General features: G+C 37.4%; 1 protein-coding gene across 2 annotated transcripts in view; it reads left to right on the top strand.

The window, feature by feature from the left end:
• The window catches only part of LOC150103869 (ATP-binding cassette sub-family A member 2-like), a 975,482-nt gene that overhangs the window by 611,467 nt on the left and 347,899 nt on the right, over nt 1–16,116 (top strand). For both annotated transcript variants that reach the window (XM_090397162.1, XM_090397161.1), the window contains exons 31-32: nt 4,340–4,445; nt 6,697–6,808. In XM_090397162.1, coding sequence (XP_090253288.1) covers nt 4,340–4,445; nt 6,697–6,808 — 218 coding nt within the window. The remainder of the gene's footprint in view (nt 1–4,339; nt 4,446–6,696; nt 6,809–16,116) is intronic.

Genomic DNA, 16,116 nt, shown 5'->3' with positions numbered 1-16,116 from the left:
GATGTAGCTTTATTAAGTACTATTCAGTCCTTCTGGTATGCCAAGGAAACCTTTATCAGGGCTTTTAAAATGAAGGCAAGTTATCTGGTCTCATGCAGAGGTTGTAGGTTTCTCCTCAGGAACTTTGAGTTTTTACCAAAAGGCAGGTGATTATAATAGTCTAAGACGTCAACTTGGGGAAGTTTCATGGAGGGAGGAATTGGAAGGCTGGGATATCATTAGTGCGTGGGAAATTATGAAAGAATATTTGTTAGCAGCAATGGTAAGTTGTATACCACGAGTGAACAATAAGACACAATTTGGAGTAAAGTGGATGACAAACAATATAAAACAGGAATTGCATGTGAAAAAGAGGCTATGGAAGAGATATAAGGAGACAGGTGAAGAGAAGATGCATGAAGAATATAAGACACAGGCCAGGAGAGTGACTAGTATGGTAAGGAAGACAAAACTGGAATATGAGAGGAGATTGGCCCTAAGATCCAAAAAAATCCTAGGGAATTTTTTAGATTATGTGGCCGGTAGGAGGAGAAATGACTGTGGATTCTTGTAGAGAGGCTTATATGCTGGTTAGACATGATAACTAATAATTAAGGAATTGACAGCATACACTAGAAATATAAATTAAATAAACTTTAATATGTACTTTCCGATATTTCGGCAAAGATCACGTTGCCATCTTCTTGGGAACTTAATACAAAGACAAGTGCACACAAGTACTACATAACAGCAAATGAGAACCGAAGCTAGGAAGCTAACGTTTTCCTAAATTCTTGATGGTGCCCCCTGGCAGGCTATATTGGTAGTTCTTGGCCTTTGGGCTGAAGTTCTTCTGATAAAAGTTTCCCAAATTTGGGGCAGTCTCATGCATCTAAATTTGTTGAGGTTTGGCATGTTCCTAAGGGCTGAGGCTGATTTCATGAATAGTCTTTCATATTTGAACTTGCTGTGGTGTATTACTGTGGCTTTCTTCCATCTTATTCTGTGGCGAGTATCCAGAGTGTAGTCTGCAAGCCCAGAGTGGCTGTACTGGTGAAATCGGATGTAATCCTTGTGTTCTGAGATTCTCATATTTGCTGTCCTGCCTGTTTGGCCAAAGTAGGACAATTTACAGCTGCAAGGGACCTGGTATGCACCAGGTAGGTCTAGGGGAAGTGGTTGGTCTTTAGTGGAGCGGATAAGGAAAGCCACAGTAATACACCGCAGCAAGTTCAAATATGAAAGACTATTCATGGAATCAGCCTCAGCCCTTAGGAACATGCCAAACCTCAACAAATTTGGATGCATGAGACTGCCCCAATTATGGGAAACTTTTATCAGAAGAACTTCAGCCCAAAGGCCAAGAACTACCAATATAGCCTGCCAGGGGGAACCATCAGGACTTTAGGAAAACGTTAGCTTCCTAGCTTCAGTTCTCATTTGCTGTTATGTAGTACTTGTGTGCACTTGTCTTTGTATTAAGTTCCCGAGAAGATGGCAATGTGACGTTTGACGAAATATCGGAAAGTATATATTAAAGTTTATTTAATTTATATTTCTAGTGTACGCTGTCAATTCCTTAATTATTAGTTAAAATGACTGTGGAAGAATGATATTGTGGGATAAAAATGGGAATAGAGTGACTGATGAAGAGGACATAGTGGAATTGTTCAATGAACACTTTATTGGAGCATTTCATCCTAGAGGAGTCAGTTTTAATGCTAGAGGGATAGGGCAGGTTCGAGGTTTAGAGGTACAGGAGGAGAGTGTGTTTCAAATACTGAGTACTCTGGATATCAGTAAAGCTGTGAGACTGGATGGTTTTTCACAACGAGTTTTGAGAGAATGTGCTGGGGAACTGACAGTGCCTTTGACCTGGCTTTTCAATGAAAGTCTGGCTGTGGGAAAGGTGCCCATGGAATGGAAGGAAGGTAAGATAGTGCCATTGCATAAGGGTAGTAGCAGACTGGAAGTATCTAATTATAGGCCAGTTTGTGTGTCATCAGTAGTTAGTAAGATCTTGGAGAAAGTAGTGAAGGACCGTATACAGCATTGGGCAGATGAGGGTAATGTTATCTGTGAGAGTCAACATGGATTTGTGATGGGGCGCTCTTGTTTTAGCAATATGCTAGCCTTTTATGATAAAGTTACAAGATCATTAGATGAGGAAAAGGCATATACTGCCATTTTCTTAGACTTAGCGAAGGCATTTCCGCATGATACAAGACATTTCCACAAGATAGGGTGCCACATAATAAGCTGATATTTAAATTGCAGCACATGGGTCTGGATATCAGATTGGCTGGCTGATAGGTATCAGAGAGTTGTGTATGGTGGGGCAGTTTCAAGGAAGCAGAGGGTTACAAGTTGGGTCCCACAGGGCTCAGTACTGGGACCTATAATGTTTAACCTTTATATCAGTGACATTGTCAGTGGATTGCAAGGGGATATTCAGTTGTTTGTGGATGATGCGAAGCTGGGAAGGATTATTAGTAATAGTGCCATCTATCTAGCTTATTCAGAAGGATTTGAATAAGCTAGATAGATGGCAAATGAATGGGGGTTTCGGTTTAATGCAGTAAAATGTAAGGTCTTGAAGTTTGGGAAACATCGATGGGACACTGCATACTCTGTGGGAGGAGTTATACTGGAGGAAGTGGGGGAGACAAGAGATCTTGGGTTGAAGATTGATAGAAACCTGAAATTTAGGAGACATATTGCAAAGGTGGTGAAGGTAACGCAGAGGATTGTAATAATGAGAAGGACGCTGACCTGCAGAGATAAAACAGTTATCATTCCGTTGTATAAGACCCTGATCAGACCACACTTGGACTATTGTTCTCAGATTTGGTCACCAGGATTTGAAGGGGATAAATCAACTGTGGAAAGTGTACAAAGGCAGATGACAAAGATGATTTCAGGACTGTACAGTGATAGTTATGAGGATCCGCTGAGGGAATGTGGAATGCAGAGTTTGGTGGATAGTAGGAGGAGAGGTGATATGTTTGAGACTTTTAAACTGTTGAGAGGTGGTTACAGGGTTGACACTGGGGAGTTCTTTCGCTTGGTTGAACAGCAGGAAGGAATGATGACAAGAGGCCATCCCTGGAAGTTACGAAAGGAAACTGTGAGAAAGAGGGTGAGGAGTGGTTTCTTTGCATGGAGGGTGGTTGAACCATGGAATGCATTGCCTGATGGAGTGGTGAGAGCGAGAACGGTCAATGAATTTAATGAGTGCTATGATAGACTTTGTGTTTCTCAGGAATGACCTCCCACGATGATTCTTTTGACTCCATGCAGGCCTGAATCATAATAATAATTTACATCTCGCAAATGATGAAAACTAACCAGAAGAACACATACAGTTGATAGCTATAATACATGATACAGATAGGATAAGCTGCCCTGTTAGAGCATTAATTAGGTTTCAAACAAACCAAGTTTCTTGGTTGTGACAAGCCAATAAGCCAATTAATGCTTAAAAGAAAAATTGATTCAAGTCCTAACCACTGCATGTTTTTTGTTATATTATGAGTAGATTATATGTTTTGTTTTTACTCGATAATTGACAGATAATTCAGAAACCAAAATTTAATATAGCAAGCCAAACACAGTATATAGATATAACATAACACTGCTGTTAGAAAAATACAAACCAAGATGTGGCAGATAACATCTCACTTATATTATCCTTTCCCCATTCTTTTGCCATACCAACACCCACCAGAATGGAATAGAGTGATGGGTCTTCATTGGCCACTACATTGCCAATGAAAGCCAATCACATACCAGTGTGTGTGTTTACACATACATGTTACAAATGTTCAATTGTTATTTTGGTGAGTTTAAATGAATTCTCTTACCTCAGCCAGTTTTTTTCAAGTGGGTTGAGAACAGTGAGGGTGGAAAAAGAAACAGGATTGTTCTGAGAACAGATCCAAAGATGAATGCTGATAAAGAAGTCTTTATTGCCATCCATATCTTTGTATCTATCCTTAGAACAATCAGGATCAAGCTATATTTGCTGGTTGGAATTTGACAGATCGACTTGCCTTACTGGAGGGTGGGGGGGAGATTTGTTTTTTAGACTAAGAGATGTTTTTTGTGAATATAACAATCTGCCAAGCCAAATTCTGGCTATTTCATGTAGTCTCAAAAACTTGGTTCATGATTTTAAGGGTTATTCATAGATTTGTGGGACAGTTGGGGGGGGGGGGATAGAATTCATCAGAGTATAAATATTTTTTTTCTCAATATAGAATTCTGTTGAACTAAGTAATCAGAAAAATGCACATAAATTATGTATTTGGTTATATACACTTATCTTTTTAATTGTCTTTAATTTTTTATTTTTTATTAGATATGGTGCAGTATCTTTAGGACTAGTTAGAGATTATGTACCACCTGATTTTGGAAAGGATGCACCAGCATTATTTCGAAAGACTGCTGTCCGAAATGTAGCACAGGTACTGAATTTGATTTCTAAGTTGATAATGTTTTAATTAGAAAGAATTTGAATTTTGAATAAAATTCAGTATTCAACTATAGAAGAGAATTTGGGGTTACCGGAACAAGAACTGTCAAAGAAAACTATCTGCCAACAAAATTTAACATTTTGCCACATCTTATTACTCGTTTCTTTCATTTCTTTCTTTCAGAAAAACATATGGTGCTTATCATTTGTTTCATATGGCTCATACATTTTGCTATAACAAAAATGTCTGTTCACTATGTTTGTGCTACTGTTTTAGCATTGTTTAGCATTTACTCTTCAAAACTTAAGAATTATTTTCCCCTAAAAAAACAATTTCTAGTTGACTAGTAAATGTTGTAGTAGCCTAAATAAATTTAGTTTCTTATTGAAAAGATGTTTTTGTGAGTTTAGCAGTGGAGAATTTCTCAAACTTTGGTCAGTATCTTCAGTTTCAAATATCAGTTTTATTCCCCCTGTAATGTAAACAAGATGGGAGACAAGGCGTAACGTACATTGATTTGAATTGTAATTTATTGTTTTTCTTACAAATGAGAATGTTTGTTTTATTGGGGTCATGAAAGGCCATTAAGCTGAGCATTTTAATGAAAAGAGCATCATTTTGTTGTGCTCCAGAGAGTCTTGAGTACATGTTTTAATAGATAATTAAAAGTGAAACTATTTCTAATAAAATTTTATTTATAGGACATTTTTTTAAGGCAAAAATTCTCATTTTAAGTTTAGTAAATTAATCAGTGTAAAATATTTTGACCAAAATCCCTAAGATTCAAAGCTTAAGTAGTTTAGACAGTATAAATGTCATATTTCTCAACTAAACAAGCAAATTAATTGATACTAAACAACTAAAGATTCAACAGCTTTGTATGCTGGAAATTGAATAACCATATACAGTGTGTGTGTGTGTGTGTGTGTAGGGAAGATATCTTATTAAGACATAAGACATTTTGGCCCTTCCCATAATGCCATGCATTATGGGATGTGCCACTACCCAGACCGGTTTCGATCTTCATTGAAGTCTCATCAGTGGGAGCCAGACCCAGAGGTGATACCAAGGTTGAAGTAATGCAGAAGTCGTATTTTCATATACGAGTTGCTTATTATTAAAATACTCTGGATTAGAGATAGTTGTGGGAAGTTTTTTCACTTGGTTTAATCCTCTATCCAAGTGTAAGCAAACAAGTTTGCACCTGAACTATTTTCAGGACTAAACCAAGTATATAATTTCTTGGTATCTTTAATTTATAGTATAACCAAGTCAAAAAACTTCCATTGTTCCATTGTAGGAGGCTATGATCAGGCTGCACATGGAGACTACTGTGCACCTTGTTTTCAAAAGGTTGAAGAGATGTTGGAACAGGTCAAGAGGCATTTGACTAAGGTAGTTTCTGATCTCTGTAATGTTAAATATGAGGAAAGGTTGAAAAGATGTAATCTACAGAGTCTAGTGGATAGGAGGAAGAGGGGGGGGTGGGGTGATATGATGGAGACCTACAAGTAAGCAAGGGTTTGTTATGGGATCAATGTTGAAGAAGTTTTACAGAAAATGGTGGGAGAACAAGGGAGTGAGAAGTATGTTTTTTTACATGCAGAGTTGTGAATGATTGGAATGCCTTGTCTGAGAGTGTGGTGTCTACAGAGAATTTGAGTGTGTTTAAGGCATGGTATGATGAGCTGTGTGTGTGTGACCAAAGTACCTCGTAAATGGGTCTCTGACTCCATGGGGTCTTAAGTAATAATAATAATACACTCAGTAAACTGGGATAGGTCCGAAATTATTTGCTAATGCTATGATGAACTTGAAAGAAAAATGTCAGAGCCAACAGAATTTGCACTAAATCCTGTTCACCTTAATGTCACCTTCAGTTGCAATCTGTCTGATTGTTCTGCTGTTCAACTATGGTGGTCTCAAGATCACGTCCTCGTGCACGAGAACAACAGCACTGCTAGTCCATAAATTCATTCTAATATGAGCAATCCATAGAACTTTAGTGATGTTTTTTTATGTATCTGTTTTTTCTTCTTTGCATTATGCATCCAATAAAGTCTTCTTGAAAGGCAAAACTAGTAGTGTCTTTAAAAATAAATTAATTACAGCTATGTTAACATTTGGCTATATAGTCATATAAGCGATTTTCCTTTTAAACATGTAGAATAGCTTTGAAAACCTAATATATGATATATATGTATATATTTATTTTATTTTATTTTTTATTTTTTTTCTGTAGGTGTGGTTTAACAACAAAGGGTATCACAGTATGCCTACTTATGTAAATACGTTGAATAATGCCATCTTGAGAGCTAATTTACCAAAATCAAAAGGAAATCCCTCAGCATATGGTAGGTTGGTCTTGTTTAAAATTAAATTTTAAAAGCCTGTATTACACAGGGTTGCTAACTAAGTTTGTTAGTTTCAGCTAAAAGTTTTAATAAACTAATTTTTTTTCATTTTAACACTAAAAATTATAGCTAGGAGAAATAAGTGTTGATAATGTTACATGTCATATAATATTAATATAAAATAAGTCGGTCTAAATTAAACCATAAAAATAATTTTAAAAACACTGATTTTAACAAAGTCGAACTTATTATCTGGTGTTCACACTGTGTTAATGCTATGAACTAAATACTTTTAGTTCACAGTATTAACAACAGTATTAAGAACAAAGTATTTTGCTGGTTTTCTACCTAACATCTTCAGAGCACAATTATAACTGTAACAACACACATTGTTTATATAGAAAAGAGATTTTTAATTAATATTAATCTCTTTATAGAGATGATCTCTTTTCAACAATTATTTTTTTATTTCCCGAGTGTACCTATATATTATTTATTTATTGCACAAGGGTTCACTCCGATTGGTGCAATGACTTTAACTCTTTCTTTCAGAATCCAAAAAATCACTGATTCAAGACTAAAATACAAAATAAACACATTTAATAAAACACAAACACTATATATATATACTTCAAACAACTTTACATAACTATAACTAACTAACTTCAGAATTAATTGGATCCAAGGCCTTTTAAAATAAACTTACACTTAAGACTAGACTAAACACTTTGTTTTCACAATGACAAAAGGTTCGTAGTCAGTTTCTCTCTCTGTCAAGGCCCTTCTCTGAAGATATATGACTTTATTCTTCATTTTCATAGATTCCTTTCTCATCACTCATGTAGCACACATTTATTCTTCCTGACTCAATTCTGTCTTCTCTTCAGTAGAAATAATAGTTAGATCCGGCGTTCTTAATACAGATGAAACTTCCTAAATAGCATTTCCTCGAACATTCCTTTAGAACAAAAATAGCAATTTCTTCATTTACTCACTATTGCTTGTTGACAGTCGTAACTCTTCCTCTTTAAAAACTCACAGTTCTATGATTCCCTTTTCGGAGTCTACTACTAATCTTCCAATTAGCGTTTCCTCGAATATTCCTTTTAAAACATATAGCAATATTTTCTTTTATTTATCAATACTTATTCCACTTTGAAACTTCATAGTTCCACGATTCCTTTCTCAGATTATACTGTTAATTTTCCTCCCACTGTCACATAAAAAAAAAAAACTCAATTTCCTCCCAAATCCAAATATTTGCCGACCTGTGTTCTAATTTCCTTCCAAAGGCTCTCTTATTTACTCCCGTTACTTCGATACCGAACGCTCTCCTTGTCAGCTATCAATCACACATCAAAATTCTCAGCGAGCATGCGCACTCCATGGAAGTGGCAAGTGAGAAACTAAATATAATGGCTGATGTAGATTATGTTAGCGACAAGAGAATGTCTTCATAAAGCACAACACTTAATATTTTAAACTATAAATAAATTGTTTAAAGTAACACAACTAATAATCAAATCTGGCAAGTATGTCAATTTTTTAACGTCTTTACATTTCATTTTGACAAAACAATTTCAATAACGGGCAAATCGCAAGTGCCGACAATGCGTGTTATGAAACTAAAACTAATAAACATTCTAACATAAACAATACGTAAAAATATTCAGAATTTTTAATTATGATTATTTTTACAACATCACTGAACTAAATAAATATGGAAAACAATTGAGATTGTAATAACTGAAACTGAAATAAATAATGTCCTTTATGGGCCGGATAATCATAAAGTTAATTTAGAGTAATAAGGTTATTAGCTCAGTCAATACAGATGAAGCCCTTTGGTCAGAAAAAACCTAGGTTCGATTTTTGTCCATGATGCAAGGAACCTTTATCTGGTCTCTTTTAACTAAAGGTCAGCTAGCCTGTCTCCGTATGAGACCGGCCAGAAAAAACCAGATGTCTCATATATTTGGTTTTTCATCATTCAGAACAGGTAAATTGTTCCCATGAACACATCCACACACACACACAGATCTACAGTCATAAATACTTTACCTGCCAATCAGGGTCTCATTCCCATCTTAAGGGATGGAGGAGAAAAAAAGGGGAAAGCTCCATATGAATAAATAAAAAAAGGGGTGCTTAAGGGTCAGAGCTGTATAACTGAGAGGAGACCTCCACATAGCCTTTAAAGGAATGCGGAGAACCAACCAGGGGATTCTGACCTAATGTCCAATCCTCACCTTCTCGTGGTGCACCCTGTTGGGTATCTACCTGGATACTGAACGAACGAGGATGGGCTGACAATTTGGGATGTACCCGACCAAATTGTATTCTTATTGGCTTAAACCAAAATACAAAATGATGGTACAACATGACAAAATTTCATGCCGGCTGGGGTGTCGCCCGGTTAAACAAGGCTCCCATTGTTTTCGCCAGGGAACCAGGGCGGACAGCAAAAAGTCAGCTACCGGAACAAATCTGAAAACACACCCCAACTCAACATCACCAGATATAAAGATCGGTACTATCAACATAAGAAGCCTGAATGGCAAAGAAATGGAGCTAGCTGAAGAATTAGATAAGTACCAGATCGACATAATAGGAGCGACTGAAACAAAAAAGACCAAAACTGGTGAGATCTTTCTGAGCAATAAATACAAAATGTTATATTCAGGCAGTGACAATCAAGGAAAAGAAGGAGTAGCCATAGTATTCAACACTAAATATGAGGCTAATCTTTTTGAATGGCAGGCAGTCTTAAGTAGAGTGTATTGGGCAAATATCAGAATGGGAAACTGGACAATGAGACTTATTTGTGCCTATAGTCCCACAGAAGGCTCTACTAAGGTAGAAGTGGAAGAATTTTTTGTGGCTCTAGAGAAAGCTACTGACACAATGAAAAATGAAAAGTTGGTCCTTGTTGGGGATCTAAATAGCAGAGTAGGAAGTGATTGTTATACATAGAAAAATATTTTGGGAAAATTTGGATAAAAGAGTAAAGCTAATAATAATAGCAAATACCTGTTGGATTTTCGGCTCAGGTCATGGACTGGTTATTACTAACACCATGTTCCAACATAAAAATGTCCACAAATTCACATGAAGAGAGAGGCAAGGAATAAGAAAAGTCTCACTGACTATGTTATTGTTGAGAGTGATGTTTTCTCCCTAGTGCAGGTGACCAGAGTGTACAGAGGATTTGAAATTGGAAGTTATCGCTATTTAGTCTTGAGCAAGATAAAATTGAATTTCATATTATTATTATTATTATTAAACAAGACCTCATGGAGTCAAAGACTCATCTGGGAGGTCCTTTTATCACACACACACATCTCATCATACCGTGTCTTAAACACACTCAAACTCCTTGCAGACACCACACTCTCAGGCAAGGCATTCCAATCATTCATAACTCTTCACGAAAAAAACCTGCCTCCCACTCCCCTTCTCACACCCTCTTTATACAGTTTCCAGGGATGACCTCTGATTCTCCCCTGATCTCCCACTATTCTCTGTAGAAGTTCTCCCCCATTGATCTTATAACAACCCCTTACCAACTTGTAGGTCTCTATCCATATCTCCCCGCTTCCTTCTCTCCACTAGACTCTGCAAATTACATCTTCTCAATCTTTCCTCATACTCAACATTCCAGAGGTCAGAAACTACCTTAGTCATTCGCCTTTGGACCCTTTCTAACATCTCTTCATCCTTCTGAAAACCCGGTGACCAAATCTGTGCACAATAGTCCATGTGTGGCCTAATCAGAGCCTTATACAACAGAACAAGAATCTCCCTACTTCTACATGTCAGTGTCCTCCGCATCATTCCCAGAAGTCTTTGTGTTGTCTTCACAATTTTAGTGATGTGTCCTAAATTTTAGATCCTTATCCACTATCACCCCAAGATCTCTTATTTCCTCTACTTCCAACAATATATTCTCACGAAGTATAAATTCTGCATCCCATCTTTGTTTTCCAAATTTTAAAACCTTACATTTTGCAACATTGAACTCACATCCGCATTTGCTTGCCCAATCACTCGATTTATTCAAGTCTTCTTCCAAGGCCACAACATCTTCACTACTCTTTATGGTTCGTCCCAACTTTGCGTCATCTGCAAACAACTGAATATCTCCATCCAAATCTTCGCCAATATCATTAATATACAAGTTAAATAGTAATGGCCCTAAAACAGACCCCCTGAAGCACTCCACTAGTGACTTTCCTATTCCTGGATATCGCACCCCCATACACAACTTGTTGATACCTATCAGATAGCCAGTCTCCACTCCAATGCACTAATCTAATATCCAACCCCATCTGCTCTAGTTTGACTGTCAACTTATCATGAGGTACTCTATCAAAAGTTTTTGCGAAATCCAAGTATATTACTGTGTATCCTTCTCCTCTGTCCAATTAAGCAGTCACTTTATTGTAATGAGTAAGTAGATTACTAAAACATGACCTCCCTTTAGCAAATCCATGCTGTCCATCAAAGATTATACCATTGTTGTCAACCCATTGAAAAGAATTACATATAAGAAAGTTTTAAAGCGAACAAAAGTTGAGCAGCTCTCAGATGTGAACTGTAGACTAAAATACAGAAAGATTATTGAAGATAAATTGAAAAGTTTGAGAACAGGAACCAAACCTTGGAGATTCAGTGGCAAACCTTGAAGAAAACCTGATTAATTCAGCCAGAGAGGCATGTGGTGAGGTTGTCTACAAAGATAGAAAAATCAGAACACCATGGTGGACACAGGAAGTTAAAGACACAGTGAAGGAAAAGAAGAAAGCATATCAAAAGTTCCTGGCAAATAAGTCAGCTTTTGCTCTTAGAGAATACATAGATGAATATAAGAAAGCTGAACACTGTGTAAAACTAGCTAAAGAAAAGTCATGTGAGGACTTTGGCAAGAACATAGAAGGCAGAAGCGTGGGCGGCCAAAGAAGAGATGGAGGAAGCTGGTAGAAGAGGACTTGAAGATGAAGAACTTGGATGTAGTGACAGCCCAAGACAGGAAGGTGTGGAGGAGACGCATTACAAACAGTGACCCCACTTAAGTGGGAGAAGCTGCAGAAGAAGAAGATAGAAAATAAATATCAAGAAGGTGGCATAATATTCTGGAGGTTATTGACGAAGCTTAGAAATGAAGGAAAGTGTGCTGTAAAAGAAGTTAGAAATGATAAAGATGACATGAAAAAGATATCCTTGAAGTATGGAGTAATTACTTCGAAAAATTGCTAAATGAAACAAGCAGTGATGGCACAGTGGTAAAAAAAACACTCAACATGCATACAGTCAGGACTGCATATCCATACTTGAACCATCAAAAGCCTGAAATGTGGAAAACAGCAGGAGTAGATGATATACGATGTTACGTCTCTGTATATACGTCTCCTTAGCTTTTATTCTTATCTTTTATTATTCTATGCTTTACTTATCTCGCATGCATATCAGTTATTCTATTGCCAACAAATTTATATTTTTTGAATGACTGCGCCAGCCGGCGCAGTCTTTCAAAAAAATGTTTCATTCATAATCTCGACTGTAATGGTATCAATCTTAGATTGAGTGTCAATCATGGAGTCTTCCCTTTCTTCATTTCTGCTTCCTTGCTGTCTTCCTTTCTTCCACGGAACTGAAACCTCGCTTTAGGATAGTCACAAGAGAATTCGTGCTTCCTTAGGAAATCCTCACCTAAAATCATCTCCACGTGAGAGAGCGAGTTCTTGGGTAGAACTAGGAATTTATGCCAGGCATGTAAGCCTAAGCATATCAATTCTATCCTTAACCTCACACGCTTTTGGGCATGAGCCATGGAGGGGGATATCCCTAAGAGACTAATGGATTTCTTCAATCTCTTAGTTCTTATATTCATACAGGTACCCAGTTCCCTGAGACAGTTCTCAGATACTATAGAAATTTGAGAGCTGATGTCTAAGAGTGCATTAAAATTCCTTCTGCATACCCTTGTTTTTATGGTCATCCCAGAGAGTTTTCTCCCTTCCTTTTCATTTGGTTTGGCACAAATGTGGGATGTAGTTTCAGGTTGATACCTAGCTTTTGAAGTTCCCGATGAGGTAAAACAGTCGTTAGCAATGTTCCCTAATTTATCACATTTGTAGCACCTAGGAATCTCTCAGCAGAAACCTTATCTAACCTCTCCGTCCAAAGACAAAGATGAGTTCGATCCATATTTCGCAGACATTTCCATTAACCTTGCCATCAGGGAGTCTATTCTATCGAGCACAGGCTGTTGCAATCTTTTTACTTCTCAATGAATGAGATCAGTTACCTTTTCTTCGTGAACCATTTGAGAACTCTGACCATTGGAAGAACTAATCGTTAACTGACTGATTACTAAGTCAAGTCATTCTATAAGCGGCTGTTGTAACTTTTCTACCTCCTGTCTGACCAAGGAGCCAACTTCGCTAAAGTTACAGGCATCAATAGTGACTTTGCAGACTGATTCGGTCTTGCTTCTTTCAGCATTTTCCTGCACCTTCTGACATTTCTCCACTTCTTTTTTTCTTTCCTCCCTTCCTTGACTTGGGCATATCTATTATCTTCTTTGCTATCCCTCACAACATTTATGTGGCTTACAGTGGCTGCTGGGCAGATGTCCCCCAAGCAGTTGTTCTCTCTCTGTAGCGGCATCATGGCATTCTTTTAAGTTAGATGTCCCCTTTGCAAATGCTGCCTCCCTTAGTTCTTGTCTTAGGCCTACTCTGAAAGTTTGGAACACGGTCCAGTCCAAATGTCGTTTCTCATCTTCAGGTACAATCAGTGTATTAGCAAACGTGAGTAACCTGTTATAATATTCGGGGATGCTTTCCTTTTCTTTCTGTTTTATTCCTTGGAGTTTCCAGAGGTTAGGTCCCACGTTTTTTGTCTTGGAAAATTGTGAGGTGAGAATTTGCCTGAACCTCTGGTAGTCCATCGTATTTTTCAATAGTGGCAAGGAGTAGAAGAAACTTTTTGCTCTTCCAGTCAACTTGCTGCGGAGCAGTACAAGCAACTGGAAGTCACTCCATCGCCATATTTTTCTAAGTTCTTCTATGTATTCAAAAAATGATCCCACATCGTCTGATTCTTCACCAGAGAACTGAGGGAAAATTTGTTGAGGGTTTATGCTTTCGAAAAACTCTGGGTCGCTCATCTCTGTCGATGTTGGTAAGAACATACTTACCCTTTCAAATTGATACACTCTATTACTAACTCAGTATCTCTCTATTTATTTACAATCTTAATTGAGTTCTGTGTCTGAGATTGAGACCAACTTATCGTGCTTTATGATTTTTTTCTCTCAAGCACATCCTGTCGACTGCTGCACCATTGTTACGTCCCCATATACACGTCTCCTTAGCTTTTATTCTTATCTTTTATTATTCTATGCTTTACTTATCTCTCAGGCATATCAGTTATTCTATTGCCGACAAATTTATATTTTTTCAATGACTGCGCCAGCCGGCAACTAAATTCTGATACTCATATAAATAACATTAATTTGTTAGGGATCACGTGATTTGCAGTCGTGCCCCCCCCTTTCTTTCTTATATGAATTGCTTCCCCCTTCACTCACACAGGTCTGAAAGTTTTATAAGTGGTAATTCAGTCTCAGAAAATCAGAACTCATGAACTTTGATATAAAAGAATACATTTATTAAACCACTAATTTAGATACACTTTAAGTAACAATTTCAATGCTAAGTTAACTTCCTTGAATTAGGTAGAGAGTCTGAACTCCCCCCCTTCTTAGATTAAGATATCCAAAATTACAATCTCTTTGCTTAAGTAATACAAATCCTATATCTCTGTCATATTATTAAACTCAGACTCGACTTATCCATACATGGTTATTCAGTGCTCACTTCCTAAGCACAATTTGATATAAACTTTATACATGGCATATCAAACTCATTCTAACTTATATTTAACATGGAATACAAATTCTAATTCTGCAATATCTCTATCCCCCACAATTTAAGTAAATTCAGGCTAATATCTAACACTACAGCAAATAGCTTCTTCCTGACAAACAGTTCAAAGATCAGGTTCCCTTCTCGGCACATGCTTGAAATGGCACCAGCTTACTTGACACAGACAATTTGTCCAAACAGTCATTAAAGCACTATGGGTAAGTTAATGTGTGGAGATCCTCAAATCCTTGGCTCCTATTCCTTTTTACATCTACAATTCTATAATATGTATGAAAAGGTTGTACATTACCATCTTGTCTTTGTTCTTGGGGTTTCCGTGACCCCCCCCCCACACACATTTACTTCCGATATGGCAAGACTTCCTTCTTGCTCTGCCACGCGTTTCTATGTCCTCTGCAACTTATGTACACTTTCTTTGAAGGTTGCCCTTCGCTGACTATACATTGGCGTGGTTCACCAGTGGCTCTTTACTGGAATTCTGACTCCATTCCTTAGGTGGCTTTATTCGACACGGTACAACAGCAACCAGGAGATTGTTGCTGGGCACCGGCGACAAGCTTCCTCAGCTATCCAGGATTTGGATGGGAATGCAGGATCAGAAAACAAGAGAGCGTTTGCATCTCGTACGGTGCCTTATATTTGCCTTTCAAGCCCCCTCTCTCATTGACTACATCACATACTTAGCTGTGGCCGTTTGTAGCATTTTCTAACATGGCTCTAAAACACTGATCTCTTAAATACATTAACCAACAACAATTTTGGTCAATGTATTTTTCGAGAACAATATTAATTCTAACACAGATTTCCTTGGTTTATTTAATATTAACAAATCTCAGTCAAGTTGATATACCTTTAATCACTTTGAGTAAATTTATATACAATACTTCCTTAGCCCTGTCCTTGGAAGCATAAGCATGTCCTTATCCTTAGGTCTTTATTGTCTCTGTGTTGGGTCGGAAACAAAATGGCTTACGAATGGTGAGTCAGCCCCTTTTCCGACACAACAACGACCAGAAATGCTGAAGTATGGAGGTATAAAAGTTGTACAGTGGCTGCACCGCATAGTTCAGAAAGTCAGGACAGAGGGATGAATTCCCGATGATTGGAGTAGAACTCTCATAGTACCCATATATAAAAAATGAAATAAAACTGAATGTGAGAATTACAGAGGTATTTCCCTACTAAGTGTTCCTAGTAAGCTTTATGCTTAGTTAAGATTTATGTATTGAGAAACAGTTCAGAAGGATTGTGGAAAAGAAGCTTGGTGAGGAGCAAGCTGGATTCAGGCCAAATAGAGGCTGTCGGGATCAGATATTCACTTTACGACAAATAGTTGAGAAGTCATGGGAATATTAC

The sequence above is a fragment of the Typopeltis vanoorti genome, chromosome 8 (genome assembly GCF_054136105.1).
Source record: "Typopeltis vanoorti isolate ZY-2024b chromosome 8, IOZ_Tvanoo_1.0, whole genome shotgun sequence".
NCBI lineage: Eukaryota > Metazoa > Arthropoda > Arachnida > Uropygi > Thelyphonidae > Typopeltis > Typopeltis vanoorti.
Note: the sequence above shows the minus strand (reverse complement) of the source record. Positions and strands in the feature narration are given on the sequence as shown.